Source organism: Giraffa tippelskirchi, chromosome 6 (assembly GCF_054371585.1).
Source record: "Giraffa tippelskirchi isolate mGirTip1 chromosome 6, T2T-mGirTip1v1.2.pri, whole genome shotgun sequence".
Lineage (NCBI taxonomy): Eukaryota > Metazoa > Chordata > Mammalia > Artiodactyla > Giraffidae > Giraffa > Giraffa tippelskirchi.
In genome coordinates, this window is record NC_137280.1 from 121,290,413 (window position 1) to 121,307,432 (window position 17,020).

General features: G+C 43.5%; 1 protein-coding gene across 5 annotated transcripts in view; it reads left to right on the plus strand.

The window, feature by feature from the left end:
- Positions 1-17,020, plus strand: part of LOC145510158 (uncharacterized) — a 735,177-nt gene that overhangs the window by 435,854 nt on the left and 282,303 nt on the right. For 2 of the 5 annotated variants that reach the window (XR_014056835.1, XR_014056826.1), the window contains 3 exons: positions 3,169-3,294; positions 12,221-12,431; positions 13,258-13,325. Coding sequence is in view for 1 of the 5 variants with exons in the window: in XM_081500643.1 (XP_081356769.1) it covers positions 3,169-3,176 (8 nt within the window). In the remaining 4 variants the exon portion in view is untranslated. Of the gene's footprint in view, positions 1-3,168; positions 3,295-3,324; positions 3,426-12,220; positions 12,432-13,257; positions 13,326-17,020 lie in introns of all 5 variants that reach the window. The other 3 variants (XM_081500643.1, XM_081500642.1, XR_014056824.1) reach the window with 2 other exon arrangements.

The window sequence follows — 17,020 nt, forward strand, 5'->3', positions numbered from 1 at the left end:
AATGTGCTGGGACAGAGCTCAGGATTCATTCACCCATCCATCCACCAACATGTTCATGCCACGAGCACCTGCCCCAGCCTCTGGCAGGCCACCGGAACTAGAATAAACGTGGCAACTACGGCCCCTACCTGATGGAGCTCACCGGCTCATGAGGAGGACAGATGTTAAGTGATTATTGGAATTGAAAGTCGCTCAGTCGTGCCCGACTCTTGGCGACCCCATGGACTATACAGTCCATGGAATTCTCTAGGCCAGGGTACTGGAGTGGGTAGCCTTTCCCTTCTCCAGAGGATCTTCCCGACCCAGGAATCGAACCGGGGTCTCCTGCATTGCAGGTGGATTCTTTACCAGCTGAGCTATGAGGGAAGCCTGTTAAGTGATGAAGGGCAAATAATACATAACTAGAAATTGTGCTGGGAAAGAAAAAGAAGCTGTTATGAGAGAAAATAGTAGAGGAAATCCCCTTGAGATTGGATGATGGGGTCGGCCACCCCAGGCATAAGGGATGAGTTAGATGTGGCTTGGGGAGAGGAGTGTTCCAGGAAAAGGGGCTTGGTAGGGGACACTCACACGTTCCTCTAGGAGTTAGTGGGACTGGAGGCAGAGAGCCAGGGTGGGAAGGATGTTAGAAAAGTGGGAAAGAAAAGATCACGCAGAGCCTTGGAAATGAGGAAGGGGACATAGGATTTTATTCTGAGCCCCATGGGAAGTCTTGGGGGCAGTTTAGGTGCAGGCCTGCTGCGGGGTGTAGGCAGAGAGGTTACATGACCATTGTTGGCCTTCCAGGCAGAGAAAGGGTTGGAGAAGAAGTACTGATGGATGTGAGGACTTGGGAGGGAAGGTGAGAGGTGATGCTTCACAGCATCCTCACCTTTCTCTTGCCTGCATCCTTGAGGAGAGGGACCAGCAGGGACTTGCATTTTCTGTATTTGGAGGGACGAGACGGCCAGGATGGAGGCTGGCCTTGCCACTGTGTCCTCACTCTCATCCCCACTGGCTTTTGAGACCAGCAGAGTTGCAAGTCTGTTTCCCATCTAACCAGCAGGGTTCTTGCCCTTGGGAAGACACTGCACGTCTCTACCTTTGGTGATAAACAAACACCTGGTGTTTTTATCAACTCTGTCTATCTCTCATCTGACTCCTTTCTTGCAGTCTCTCTGCCATGTCTCGTTCCAGACCCTGACCTCCTCTCACCTGCCTGGCTGTAGTAGATTTCTAACTTTCCTCCCAACTGAGTTTAGAAGCACCAGTGTCTTCTGCTAACCACGCCCATCTTGAAATCTGACTCATCTTTCCTAACCACAATCTTCAGAACACCAACCCCCCGCTGTCCCCCGATTTTTCTTTGGCTCATCACTGCAGACAAATTAAAACTGAAGTTCTTTCATTTGCATCCAAGTCTTTTGCTCCCTGGATTATTGACCAGGATTATTCTGGGGCCATGGCCTCTGGCCTCCTCTCTTCGTCTCTGGCATCTGCTCTGCCTGACAGATTCGAGTGATCCCTTCTGTGAGAGATGAGAGCATATCCTCACGCAGTGTACTCCCTAGCCTCCAACCTGACCTTAGGCACTCAACCTGTCCTACATGTTCTGGGAGGACAGATACCTTGGTTTATTCCTCAGTGTTGCTGTCTATCTTAGTCAGGGGGGTCTAGAGACCCTGAGCACACTTGGACACGTGCCCCTGTAATTTTCCTCCCTTTTCAGCCATCCTCTGGGAATGCTGTCAACTAAGGAATGGCTCAGAGCTAAGAGACACCTCTGTTCTTTTCATCTAGATGCTGGCTTGCTTGCTCATCCTGCTCTGTCTCTGTCAGAACCAATCATGCCAGCCAGTGTTTTCTTTTAACAGAGGGTTCCAGAGAAGTCTTTCCCAGCCAGTGTAACAATATTGGCAACATCCCCTCCACAGTGTCAGCTCCTCAACTCGCTAAGTCCCTTCCTCAGTGTTGGGAAGGTAGAAGAGAACCAGTTCCATTTTCGCCTGCTCTGCCTGCAAATGGCCACAAATTGACAGTGCGACCCAGCTGTTGCTTGACACAGCCCCACTGCAGGGAGGGAAAGCTGTGTAAGCATGTCACCTTCTCTGGGTCCCTGGAGGGTTCTCAGGCTCCCATGTCTGCAGAGTGGTATTAAGTGGACATGTCACAAGGCATCAGCTGATGGTTAGCTGATGCAGAGAGTACCCTTAATGAAGTGTCAGGAAGCCTAACTGTGGCCCCTGAATGGCATAGCTTCCAGCACTGCAACAGTGATGGCTGATTGCTCAAGGACTTAACAGGCTTTGGGGACATCGCAGCTCTTAAATGTCAAAGAAACTAGGGACAGTGCCACCCTGGACTTAACCAAGAAAATGTCTGACAACAACTTGACCGGCGTGGGACAACATTCTACTAAAGTTCTGTACTGTCCCCAGTGTCCTGCCTTCCTCTGCACACACCTTTTTTCACTTCCCTCGCAGATGGAGTGGATAGGAGACAATTAAAACATGCTATGTGTTTGAAATGTTCCTGATTAAAAGTTAGGGAAAACATGGTGCCCAGCAGTGCATGATATTCCAAGGGAGAAAACGTTGCTTCTAACGTTACTGAGTTTATGGTGTATTTAGGGAAATTCTGGCTCGTATTAGACCACATACTGGGCACTTAAATGTGGCACACACTGTACCTGCCCTGTCATTTTATCCTGACTTACCCAGAACCTCTCAGTGAGTAGACCAGTAGGAGAACCAGTGCCTGAGAATGCAGTGGCCTGAGGGTAGAAAGTCCTCCCCCTCTGCTAGGTCCGTGACTTTTAGGCAGATGACTCCCCTCTCTGGGCCTCTATGCTATGTCTATAAAAAAAGAAAAGTTGCCTTCTAGCTCTAACAGTCTCAAGATGTGTAATTTTTAAATCAGTGTAAGTTACTACACTTATAAACAGGAAAAAGGAAAGGGACATCTTATTTCTGGGTCCCTGATCACTGCATTGTTACTCAAGTGGAAAACAGTTTATTCCAGTGCAAACACCATCCCCTGGTTTCCACCTAAAAGTGAACCCCTAAAGAGCAGGAATGTATCTGCCTGACAGATTTAATCATGTGATTTTGAGAATTCGCACATCAGCCAGGGAAAACAGCTTTTTTGTTGCTGTAGTTACACTAATACTTGCCATTCTGAATCAAACAGGTAAATAATTCAACCCAGCTTCCTTCTGGATGATCATTTAGAAGCCAAGTGTGTGACCAAGCAGTCTGGATGTGTGGATGAAATTGTCACACGTGATCAAGACAGATTCACTGCAGGTCTGCAGAGGTAATGGCTGTTTCCTTTTATTCTTCTCAGGCTTCAACTCTCTAAAGATTGGTGAAAGATGGTTGCTGATCTGGGGCATAATCACCGAGGACAAAAAGAGACAGATTGTGCTTTGGACACATCTTTCCAAGGTACATTAAAATCTGGCTGAAATCTTGTAGGAGAAAGGACAGAGAGTCCCAGTTATCTATAGATACCCACATACCTGTGCGTGTGGGTACATGCCTGTGACAAGAGTCAGTTACCCTTCACCAGGGGGAATGTTTTCCTTATAGGAGGGATGGGCTTGCTCTAAACCAAGATTTCTCAGTCTCAGCACTAGTGATGTTTTGGAGATCACTTTTCATCCTGGGAGACTGAGCATTGAAGGATGTTTAGCATCATTACTGGCATCTCCCTAGTTGTGATGACCAAAATGTTTCCAGACATTGTCCATTTCCCCAAGCTGGGAAGCACTGCTCTAAACCATACACGCTCCCTTAACTAGACTTCTGGAGACCAAGCTGGGCATTTATGAAAAAGTAGGGTAGGGTTGGGGAAGGAGCAGATGTCTCACCCCTCAGGTGACTGTGAAGAATCTTAGTTTCTAAAGAATGCCCTAACTTATCATGTGCTTTTTTAGATAGCTCTAGTTCTAGAGTGGAAATACTTTATTAGCCAATAGGAACTTTAAATAATATGGAACTTGCGCAGAAGGCCACTCACGTGCCTTACTTTTTAAAGGGGGTTTACTGTATTCACTTGGATGTGCAGCGTGAGCAATAAAGCACGCGCATCCTTGTGCCCGTCCGTCTCAGCTGCTCTCGCCTGGAGCTCCGAGGGGTCCGGCGCCCTGGGGTGTCCCCTGGCCCTGGTCATGGGAGTCCCAAGATTTGTCCATCCTCTGTGACAGGAGTTGGTTTACATTTGGTAAAACTTCTTTGGAAATACAAATCCAAATCTGAAAAAAAAAAAAAAAAAAGAATGCCCTCAACTTGGCACATAATTTTTGTTTTAATTGTGATAAAATACACGTAACATATAATGTACCATCATAATCATTTTTAAGTGTATAATTCAGTATTGTTAAGTCTATTTATACTGTTGTACAACACAGTTCCAGACCTTCTTCATCTTTCCAAACTGAAACTCTATGCCCATTGGGCAACTTCCCATTTCTGTCTATACCCAGCACCTGGAAATTACCATTCTACTTTCTCTCTCTTTGAATCTGACCACTCTAGATATATCATGTAATTGGAATTGTAAAGTATTTTATCCTTTTGCGACTGGTTGTCACTTAGCATCATGTAGTCAGGGTTCATCCATGTTGCCAGAATTTCCTTCCATTTCAAGGCTGAATAATATCCCATCATATGTACACACACACACACTATTCTTTCATTCATCTGTGGAGCCCTCACCTTGGTTGCTTTGGGCTATTTTGAGTAATGGACATGGGTGTTCAGAGAGCTCTTCAATACCTTGAGTTCAGTTCTTTGGGGGTACATACCCAGAATTGGAATTTCTGGTTCAGATGGTAATTCTATTTTTAATTTTCTGAGGAACCACTGCACTGTTTTTCATAGTAGCTGCACCGTTTTACTTTCACAACAGCATACAAGTATTCCAATTTCTTCATGTCCTAGCCAACACTTCTTTCTTTTTGTTTTAATATAGTAGCCATCCTAATGAGTGTAAGGTGATATCTCATTTGGTTTTCCTAATGATTAGTGATGCTGAGCATCTTCGTATATGCTGATTGGTCTGTAGATTTTTGGAAAAAAATGTCTATGCATATCTTTTGCCCATTTTTTATTTGAGATATTTGGGTTTTTTTTTTTTTATTGTTGTTGCTACTGAGTTATATGAGTTCTTTATATATTCTGGATATTAACCCCTTATTAATTATATGATTTGCAGATATTTTCTCCCATTTCTCAGTTGCCTTTTAATTCTGTTAATTTTGTCCTCTGATGCACAGAATTTGGTTCTTTTTTTAATGTTTATTTATTTTTGGCTCTGCAGGGTCTTCGTTGTTGTATGGGTTTTCTTTAGTTGTGTTGAATGGTGGTTGCTCTTCATTGCAATACATGGGCTTCTCACTGTGGTGGCTTCTCTTGTTGCAGAGCACCAGCTCTAGGGTGTGCGGGCTCAGTAGTTGCAGCTCCCAGGCTCTAGAACACAAGCTCGGTAGTTGTGGCACACAGGCTTAGTTGCTCTGTGGAATATGGGATCTCCCCAGACCAGGGATTGAACCCGTGTCTCCTGCATTGGCAGGTGGATTCTTTACCACTGAGCCACCAGGTAAGCCCTACACAGAAGTTTTTAATTTTGATGTAGTCCAATTTATTTATTTTTGTTGTTCATGCCTTCAGTATCATATCCAAGAAATCCTTGCCAAATACCATATCATGAAGCTTTTCCGCTGTACTTTCTTCTAACAGTTTTACAGTTTCAAGTCTTCGATTCATTTTATGGGGTGACACACAGACTTATATGTAATACTATCATGTATTACATACTATCATGAGGCAGTCAGGCCTCACTTGGCCACTTACCCATGGAATCATGGTTACAGTGATAACCTGCATTTCCCAGGATCTTTCTTCCCTAGCTACAGCGTCCTGTAAAGTCCCGGAGACCCTTCTTGGGAGTACCAGCAGGGCCCACACATGTGCTCACAGGCAAGCTCTGTTAGCCACTGCAATTAAGTTCCCTTTCAACTGGGCATCCCCAAGTCCAATGAATACTACTGCCTTGTTCAGACCTAAATCATCTCTAAACCATCAACACTCCTGCCAAGTATGCTTCTACTTCCCATAATCCACTGCTTCCAACTTGCATGGGGACTGCCAGCACCATCCTGGAGCTGGGTGCCAGAGCTGTGTGGGAGACTGGATGGATGTGGGGGTGCACATCTACTGCTCAGTGGTGGTACATTGTTCTAGAGGGGTTGCCCGGCTTGGATTTTGTGTTTTGTTTCACTTTAGCAATCTAGCACTTTCAGCATTTGCTAGCAGTGTCCTCTAAAACCAGACATGAACGCATGAGGGTAAAGCTAAGCTCGAGACATCCAGGGGCAGGACAGCCACCATGCTGTGCTCAGACCCAGCTCTAGTAACAGATCCTTGTAACACGGTGAAGCTGGTGGAACTGGGCTCCTCTTTCTCTTGGGACTTGTACTTTCCCACGAGGATCCCCAGTCCCTCCTGCAAATGGACTTTTGTCTCCTTGCATTTCAATACCCCAGCTTAGCATTGCCCTAAGACCCCCACCTGCATTCTGTTGTAATAATCATGAGCTCAGGAGAGCGGGCTCCCTGCCTCGCTGAGGCTTCACTGCGAGTTGGTCATGGCATTGATTAAAGCTCCACTATAGTATGTTCCTAAGCAGATACGTGAATCTCATCTATGGAGAATCTCTGTGCTTTATCTAAAAGGAATATATATATATATAGTATACCATTCAATATTTATGAGTTAATTTGAATCCCACAAGGGAACAAAGTACAATAGCTACCAGAAAACACCAATAATCCTTCCATTATGCATCACTGTTGACACACTGTTAATTTCATTCTAATTGCACAGTCTTATCACTGAAACACTGGCATCTGTGTGACAGTAATTCAAAGTGGTCCAACTTGAGGGGGATGGGAAAACAAAGCAAAATAAGCTGGCAGAGAAGCTGTGAAATAAAACAGAATTAGGAATTACAGCATCTGGTTGCCAGCACCTGTTAGCATGCAGAAGGGTCAAGTGGCACCAAAAGTCATAGATCTTTCCCCTGGTTGAAGAGACAAGTGATTTTGCCTTGAGCCTAAACCTCTTGTTGGAGTCATGAATGAGTTCTCTAAAGTTATATGTATAATTAGTACTTGTGTTAATAGAGAGGTGTTCAGTGAGGCTTTAATGAGATGATGCAAAGAAACAGGTAGCATAGCCCAGTATTTGTCTCAATGAATACTAATTTTACAGAGTTCCTATTTCTTTTTAAATGTGCACTGAGGGCACAGTGTGGTATGGAAGAGAGGAAATGGGCTTCAGAGTCCTACAATTGTGATCAAGTGACTCTGCCTAACAAAATAACCTCTCTTCATTTACCCTGGGCACCTCATCTTCCCCATCTATAAAATGGAGACACCATTACCTTCAAAGAACTGTTGTGAAGATTAAGTGAGATAACACAGTTCCTAGCAGAGTGCCTACTTCATCACCCTCATCATGGGGCAGCAAAAACATTTAGTGTTTGTTGATTGCCAACTGTATGCCCAACACTTAGCTTTACATACTAAGTAGGTGCTTTAATTGTATCTATTTGATGGCCGAGGAAACTGAAATTCTTACAAGTTAAGTGACTTCCCAAGGTCCCATACTAATAAGCATTCATTTTTTAAAAAAATGAAGCCACTATCAATTTGATTCTTAAGCTCATGAACTTTATCACTCTGCCAAATTGACTTGTCCCTTTGTTGCCAGGACTTTCAGTGCTGCTCAGTGGCTTGGGATCCGAGAATCCAGACAGGAAGGCTGACTGAGGGTAGGGATGGATGAGGCAGGATGGGACAGGGATGAGTTAATGGTCCCAGAGAGTGCTCTGTTGAAATGGCTGTGAAATGACTCAGACAAGAGGGTGTGTGCATGTGTAGGTGGAGGGAGGCGGACATAGAGATAGATGTTAGGAAATTGACATTTAGCCAGAACAGTAATGAACTGAGGAAATTGAGCAAGTCAAATGATTGGAAGGCAAGATAAAGTCCCCAACTATTCACCCAAGAGGTCTCTTCTGCAAGCAGCTGTGGATCCAATGGCTTCTACAGGCTCCATAGTGAAAAGTGGAAACACACCCTTGTGTCATGGTAACTGGATTCTAACTGTGTGATACTTGTAGAAATGAAACCACATCAGGAGGAAGAAAACCATGGTAATCTCAGCATCAGTCTCACAATATGGATACCTTTCTCCAAAACATTTTATAAAGGAAAAAAAAAATGCATGGTTGAGAACCTTAACACCATAGGAAGAATAGGGTTAAGAGACCAACATCATCACATAAACCCTTAAAAACTTTTACATTCATCAGTACAAAATAAATCCAACTCAATCCAATTAAAAGAATATCAGCTGTGTTTAATACATTTCAAATTAACAGTAACTGGTACTATACAATTAATTTATGTGTCATGGAAAAATTAATATTACCCTTCCTTGGGGCATCAAAGAATGCCTGGAAATTCATTTTGCTTTGTCATAGACATATTATTTTTTTCCATTTGATATGATATTCACTCTAAACGTTTAATTTCTCTTTGATGAGATGACTCAGACTTCTTGACTCTCACCCCCTTGGTTGTGATCCTAGGAACTGGGCCTTAAGTACAAGCACATCCATCAGTATCCTCTTAGAGATTTGTGCAACTCAGCTCTCTCTCTCCTAAACACACGTCAGAGTGTAGCTCTGAGCCCTGGTTAACCTCCTTTAGCTTTTTTTTACTCTCCCAAGTCTTCATCATAAAAACCTCCTTCCTACCTCATTCTTTTCTATTCTCAAGCCCTGATTTCACCTTTTTATGATAACAGCTAATAGAAGTGAAGTGACTCATAGGCTGTCACTGAAATTCTTATGGATGTATAAAAGCTGACGCAAGGGAAGTTCAGTACTCTAATATTTTCAGCTCAGGATATGCATGTGGTTTGGGAAGGGTTACAACTGAGAGCTTCAGAATCAGAACTGAAGGTATTTTCATATTGTTCCCTGGCAAAGAGTTTCTTTCCAAGTTCAGCTTTAGAGATGCCCAGTGAACTCTCCCTCAGATAAAGCTCTGAAGGTAATTTCTATCCAGTTGCCTTATGATGGAGCCTCACAAAGACTTAAACAACCTCTTCATTAAAACTGTGTATGACACTGATTGACATGGTACTGTTCAGTTCAGTCCAATCGCTCAGTCGTGTCCGACTCTTTGCGACCCCATGAATCGTAGCACGCCAGGCCTCCCTGTCCATCACCAACTCCCTGAGTCCACCCAAACCCATGTCCATCGAGTCAGTGATGCCATCCAACCATCTCATCCTCTGTCGTCCCCTTCTCCTCCTGCCCCCAATCCTTCCCAGCATCAGAGTCTTTTCCAATGAGTCAACTCTTCGCATGAGGTGGCCGAAGTATTGGAGCTTCAGCTTCAACATCAGTCCTTCCAATGAACACCCAGGACCGATCTCCTTTAGGATGGACTGGTTGGATCTCCTTGCAGCCCAAGGGACTCTCAAGAGTCTTCTCTAACACCACAGTTCAAAAGCATCAATTCTGTGGCGCTCAGCTCTCCTCACCATCCAACTCTCACATCCGTACATGACCACTGGAAAAACCATAGCCTTGACTAGACGGACCTTTGTTGGCAAAGTAATGTCTCTGCTTTTAAATATGCTATCTAGGTTGGTCATAACCTTCCTTCCAAGGAGTAAGCGTCTTTTAATTTCATGGCTGCAGTCACCATCAGCAGTGATTTTGGAGCCCAAAAAAATAAAGTCTGACACTGTTTCCACTGTTTCCCCATCTATTTCCCATGAAGTGATGAGACCAGATGCCATGATCTTAGTTTTCTGAACATTGAGCTTTAAGCCAACTTAACACACCTAAAAGATGGAAAGAGCATTTCAGGATGTCATTCAGTGACAACTGAGACAATGAGAGTGGATGCCAGCCTGCAAATTAACTAAAGCTGTTTCAGTGATGACCAGTGTTGGCAAGAGCGTATTAAAATGGGCACTGGTACACACCAGTGAGATCATAAGTTGGTACGTACCATCCTCCTGGAAAGAGACTTTTCAACATGTTATAAGAGTTTTTAATCTTGATTTCATATCCACAAGCAACTTTAACTTAAATTTGGATTCTTAACGTTTATCTCTTTTGGGGAGATACGCCAATGGAAATGTTATAGCATAGGGTGAGTGAATTTTTTTTTAACTGTAAAATTGGCCCTCTGTGTCTACTTCAGGCTCTACAAGAGCTGGAATAATATGAGTCTGTCCTAAGAGGCAGCTCTTCTTTGGAGAGTTCAGTAAAATCAGGCACCTGAACCTATGAAACAAGACCAATCCCTGGACTGTGGTTAACTGAACAGACTGAATTCCCTGGGGACGCCTCTTGACAGTGATGCAGTCAACATTTCTTTGTAACACCTTGACCAACTACTTCCTCCTGGTCATGCAAAGTGTGACAGAGAACATAGATATAATTTACTCTGAGAAGAAACTCAGAGGATGATGTGTTTCAATGCTGGAATAGGAAGAAATGGAGCAAGAAGTGGAGCTCCAACAGAAGTAGGAGCAAAAGTGAAGTTCAGATATTATATGCACTTTGATGTCATTGATAGTTTTGAGCCTCGGATGACTAACTTAGGGTACAGGTGTCAACAGAAGTGACTCAATAGTCCTAAGGTGGTCAAGCTGTTGAAACAGAAATGACTTTAGAAAAACAAATCATGGAGGGTTTTGAAATCATTTTTCTTGTCCCTTACTGAGGCTGGGGTTGGTTGGAACAAAAGAAGACAACAGTAGATGTTAGTGAAGAAGCAAGAAACTTCAAGGACAGAGGAGGTGGGGGAGCCTCTTGATTGTCGGGGGATACAACCCTAGAACAAGATGCTGTTGAGGCAGGGATTCCTATTGCTGGCAATTCTCAGGGGGGAAACTGATACACCACCTTTCCTGTCTAGTTTAGCCAGACACGGGCCTGGATTTCATAATTCCTGGGGAATTTGAACCAAGTCTTAAAAGTTCAGCTGTGATTATAGAAAAGCCATTTGCTTTCCTGCTTCCTTCAGATTGGGCTTCCCAGGTGGCTCAGTGATAAAGAATCTGCCTGCAATGCAGGAGACACATTAGATGCAGGTTCAATCCCTAGGTCAGGAAGATCCCCTGGAGGAAGAATTAGCAACGCACTCCAGCATTCTTGCCTGGAGAATCCCATGGACAGAGGAGCCTGGCAAGCTACAATCCATAGGATCACAGTGTTGGATATGACTGAATGACTGAGCACACACACATGCTTCTTCAGGTCACTTCTAGTCTTCAGCTCCCTATTTCTGTCCCGGAGTATCTGGAAGCACAAAACCTTTGCAGAATTTGGCTGCTTGCATTTCACAGGAACTTGTTAAGAGAAATTAATCATTAGATTCACAGCCCATTGCTTAAATCTCTCACAATATGCAGTCTTACAGTGAGTGTATTTACAGAAACAATGATGAAGCCTACTTTCTTTCTCTAGATTACCTTTTTAAGTTGGAAATAGAGATGCTGTACTTTTTTTTTCAAAAAGCAAAGAATGTTTTTATATTTCAGTGAGTATTAAAGTATGTAGTAGTTTGATGTACTAATAAAAATGACAATTGGTATATTACTTATTCAAAGTCCAAAAGGATGGTGTTGTGAAATAAACTATGAACACTATACCAAACATTATCAAGATGTAGAGAAATGCGTATGCTTTCAAATCTGCAAGTTATAAAGCAATCTCATCATCATAAATGTTGCAGCAATGAAATAATGACTCTAATTTAGCTAAACCTACTGAGTGAATATTGTAAAATTCCTTAATGGTATAGCTTGAAGAAAACAAGCTGACAAGAACCTTGATATATTGAATTTAAAGTACATACTTTATCAGTTAAGATGACTGTAAATGCAGGAAATATTAACTCAACTCCAGTTGGCTTTAAAAATAAGAGAAATGTTACTCTTGCATAAAACAGGTCAAGGCAGGATTTGGGGTTGGTGGACTTCGGGGTTCAACTATATCATGGAGCCATGAGTCTTTTTGTCTGTCTAGACTGCCATGTATAACATGAACTACATCCTAAAGCCCAGAAATATTTTTGTCAAGTTTACAGCTTGCTTTCTTATTTGTAATACCACAGTTATAACACTATCTGCATTTTCTTACTCAGACAGGTCTTTCTGCTTTGAGATGAACTCCAGGAGAATTCCAGGCCTTCGATCTCTTAGGACGCGTGTCCAAATTGTAGCTCCCACAGAAGCCAATTCAACCTGGTCCTTGGCTCTTCCCATGCCTGCCAGCCCCAGCACTCTTGGCCTGGAGTGATAGTGAATCCTCAGTTGTCTTGGCCTCCAAGAGCAGACTCTCAGCCTCTCAATCAGGTATTTCTCTTTGGGCTAAAGGTAGGCTCTTGTATTGTAAATAGAACCAATAGGGTGTGTGTGTGTGTGTGTGTTTGTGTGTGTGTGTGTGTGTGTGTGTGTGTGTGTGTGTGTGTATGGAGGGAGAGAGATGAATTTTAATGGATTTTCTCATGCAACTGTAGAGGCTAGCAAGTATAAAATCTGTAGGGTAAGCTGGCAGGCTGGAGACTCAGGAAGGAGTCCATATTGGATATTGGAGCCTGAAGCAGTCTAGAAGCAGATCTGGGGGTATCGCTATCTTTTTTCTCCTAAAGCCTTAAACTATAATTGTATCAGACCCACCCACATTATCTTAGGTAAGCTGCTTTACTCAAAGTCTACTGATTTCAATGTTAACCTCATCTAAAAATACCTTCACAGACATTTAGACTAATGTTTGATCAAAGTCTAGATATCATGGCCTAGGCAAGTTGACACATACAATTAACCATCACAGTTCTGATGCTGAAAAGTGGTCCAGAAGAAGCAGTGTTCCTAGGGGCCAGGCAGATACAGAGGTAGAGCTGATAGTCCACTGACCCTGCCTGAAGCATCCAGATCACACCTGTCTATAGAGAGTAAAAGCCTAGACAGTGCTCCGTGCCTCCATCTGCTATGTTGTTTCAGTCCCATGAAACCAAGAACACACAGCCTTGGCAAGAGCCCATGCAAATGAGGATCCCTGGCGCAGAAATTTCATTAACTGCCTTTGGCCAAGAGATAGTTATTTTTTTTAATTCCCAAACCAGACCATTACTCAGTAGTGAAGAAGGAACGGGTTAGTAATCATAACCCTTTCATATAGAAAGAAGAGAAAGGAAACATTGCCCAGTGGTCCCTGGGATTGGTGTATCCTGCTGCTCAACAAAACTGGTAAGAAATTTCTGCCCCCAGCATGGAATTAATCTTTGGCCAGCCAACTTAACATTCCTTGATTACACTGCCTGGGACAGCACTCCTGTTCCAGTCTCTTCCATGGCCACTCCTGACATGGGTAGTGGGGGGGGGATATGTGCTCCTGTGGGGGATGCATAGCTTCGGCAGTCCACTTCCTGATGGGACAGATTCTGAGGTCAAGGGAAGGATTGCTTAGAAATTAGGCTTGTAGGCCATGGTCAGCCAGATTGGGGATTTCTTTAGCCACAGAGGTCCCTTCTGAACTCGGTAGTTTCTAGTCTGTTTGCTTCTAGGAACTTCCATGGGCACTCAAGAACCCAAAATTCCTTGTTATGCTCATCCCTCTGGCCTAAAGTTCAACTTTCTCACCTTAAATCATTTCAAATCAGTGGCCTCATTTGCAAAAGCAGCAACAATAATCTCCCCTTGACCCCAAGCTTCATCCTAGATATATATTCCCAATGGCCATGATAATCCCTTCTGTTAGGGAATATTTATGAGAGGGTGATGGAAAGAGGCCTATGTCAAGGGGCTTATCTTGTGCCCTGCTATTATCTCTTTCTGATTCTTCTTCCTTTTTATGTCTAACTTTAGCTTTGGTAGAAAATTCAGACTTTCTGACCTTGAACAACTCCAAATTACTGGACTTGTACTCAACTTAGATTTAGGACATTAACAAAAAAGGCCCATTTAGTAAAGTTACAGTGTCTTTTCTCTCTACTTTTAGAATCTACTTAAGCCTAAACTTATCTATTATAAGACCTTGCTAGAGGCTAAAGGAAGTGGCCAGAAACTAGGAACAGCATGCACTGGCAAAATTTCAGCAAAGTGTTTCCCAGCTACATCACCAGCATAAGCAGTCTGCTAAATAAGAATAATAGGTCTTCCAGACAGAGGACCATAGAGGACTAGGCCAAGCTGGAAGTGACTGTGGTCTGGTATAAACTCTGTGCTGTGTACTTATATCAATTAGGATGACTTCTGGCTACAAGTAACAACAGCAAACAGTCAAGGTAGCTTAAATCTGCAAGGATATTTCTTGTGTACAAAAAAATACAAGAATTCTGAAGATAAGCGATGTTAGGGTTAACTCAGAGGCCTAGCAGGGTCAGGCTTCTGTGTCTGCGCTGTGCAGTCCTCCTGGCCTTTCACCAGGAGTGACAAGATGATGACTGACGGTTTAAGCAGCATATTCCTAAATAATACCCCAGGCAGGCAGCGGGGCAGAGGTGGCCAAGGGGACCTTTCTCATGCCGTATTCCTTCTTTTGTTATGAAAGAAAAGGCCCTTCGGTAGATGCCCCCTTAGTCTTGCTGATCACATTGAGTCACACACCCACATCTATCAGAGACGACTGGGGACCTGATCAGCTTAAACCACTCACCCCAGGGAGGTGAAAATGCCAGTCTTCCCCGAGCCTGCTGCTGCCTATAGGATAAGGTTCTCTTGGCAAGGAAGGAGAGGCTGAGGAAAGGGTGTCTGCCACAGACCTATAGAAAGGGAAACATCTGAAGACTGAATAAGGTGGTGCCCAGGAAATGTTGAGTTATTTGTGGAATCCTTTTGGAGACCTGCATGAAGTTTCTGCTCCTCCCTGGTTGAGAGGCTGTAGCATGAGAGAAAGCAGAGAAGAAAAACCAGCCAGCGTGACAGGGGAGGGCTAGAGCGAAGGAATGGAGAGGCAAGGAATGAATCAGAAAGGAGAGGGGGAACTGGAGGCCATAGGCAGGCAGAAGGGAGCCTTGTGGGGTTTTTTGTTTGCTTTTTGTTTTTTTTTTTTAAGATTTTCATAGTGAAAAGGCTATGAAGATTTTCAACAGTTTCTTCTGGGGAAGGGGATGCTTGCAGAAAGACATCCTGTGCATAGGAGCCAGTCCGGATCTTAGGGCATCTGAACCTTACACAATTGAACAGTGTTCTTTAAGAAAAAGAAAAGCTTATAAATATAAAATTAGATACAAAAGTGAGTATTTATTTAGAATGAGGAAAGAGATTAATTTACAAATTTTAAAAATATGACACATAAAGTGACATTATTTTTATTAACTGACTGACACACCTCTTGAATAATTTTTCCTTCAGTTTATGTCTGTTTACTCAATACCTCTTCATTGATGACAATTTTATAATATTTTTTGTAGCTATCTTAGGAGGATAATTCAGTCTTCTAGCATAGTTGGTGGAAAAATATATTTTTTATTATAGTTAGAATATATTAAATACATGACTTCACACAGATGTCCTCACTGCTTGTTGTACTGCTTCAGGCTTGTATCCTATAACCGAGGCATTCAGTTAAATTCTATTCCACACAATTTCATTCAGAAAAGGGAAGAACGTGTATGGTGTAACTGTAATTGCATTCCTGACCATCTTGACAAGGTCTCATTGAAAAACTCTCCACTTAGAATTTTACACGTCCGATGGAGAAGTTTTCCTGAATTGGCTTCTGGCTCTGTATTTGAAACCTTATTCCTCCTCCCCTGTTCGCACACTTCCAGTGCCAGGCCCCTGAAGCCCATGTCTGTGCAGGTAGCCTCGCCTTCACTGTCGTGGTTCCAGGTGAGCGGGCAACGCAGCAGCAGTGTACCTGGATTGCGTTCTCCCACCAGATGGCTAGCAGTGACTATGCAGGGAGACAGTGATGCCTTCCCTCAACATATCCCACTAGACCTAAACTAAATGTGCTCAGAAGTCACCTTCTCCTGAGCTGGATCCACAAGAAATTGTCACAGCTACTCTAGCACCACCCAAACAACAGGCAAGTGACAGAGGGAAATTGGAGTGGGAAGATAGTAGTCTCAACCATTTGTGGTTCAACTATCTGATTTTTCAGATTTCACAGAAACATGTGACAGTGTGCAGAGATTGCTAGACACTCCCCCCCCACCCAGGACCTAAATCATAAGCTTCCTTTGCTTTGGGTAAAACTACCTCTGTCTGGAGGGAACAGAGGGTATGGATGGACTGAAATAATTTCATCTCCCTCGAGTTTATTCCATGGCCCACCACACAAGTCATGCCACCAGATTCCTGACTTAAGTGCCCCTCAGTGACCAAAGCAAGTCCAGGCTGCTGACCTTTGTTTCACCTCTGGCTAAAATGTATTTATTCTTTACACATATGGTGAACTCGCCCTTCAGAGCTGCAGTTCCAACTGCATGACGTGTTTCCTGATCTCTACAGCAAAGCTGAATTCTCTTCCCTTCTTTTGATTTATACCCCTTCCAGCCTCTCCTAAAGCACTTGTGGAAATTGTTCACTTAGACTTTGGGCTCCTTCGCTTTCACAAGGCATTTGAAGGCTTCACTGCATCCTAGTGCTTAGCCTCATACCCAGCATGGTATATCAAGCCCTGAAGATATGTTTTGAAAAGAAGTTTGGAGAGCGTGTACTGGTGTTAATAGAAGTAATAATATCTTCATCATTAATAACATTTATAATATGGTAAGCCACTTTAGGGCTTCCCAGGTGGCTCAGTGGCAATGAGTGCCAATGCAGGAGGGGCGGGAGATATGGGTTTTGTCTTTGAGTCGGCGAGATCCCCTGGAGAAGGAAATGTCAACCCACTCCGGTATTCATGCCTGGGAAATCCCATGGACAGAGGAGCCTGGTGGCTATAGTCCACAGGGCCACAAGAGTCGGGCACGACTGAGCGACTGAGCGTGCAG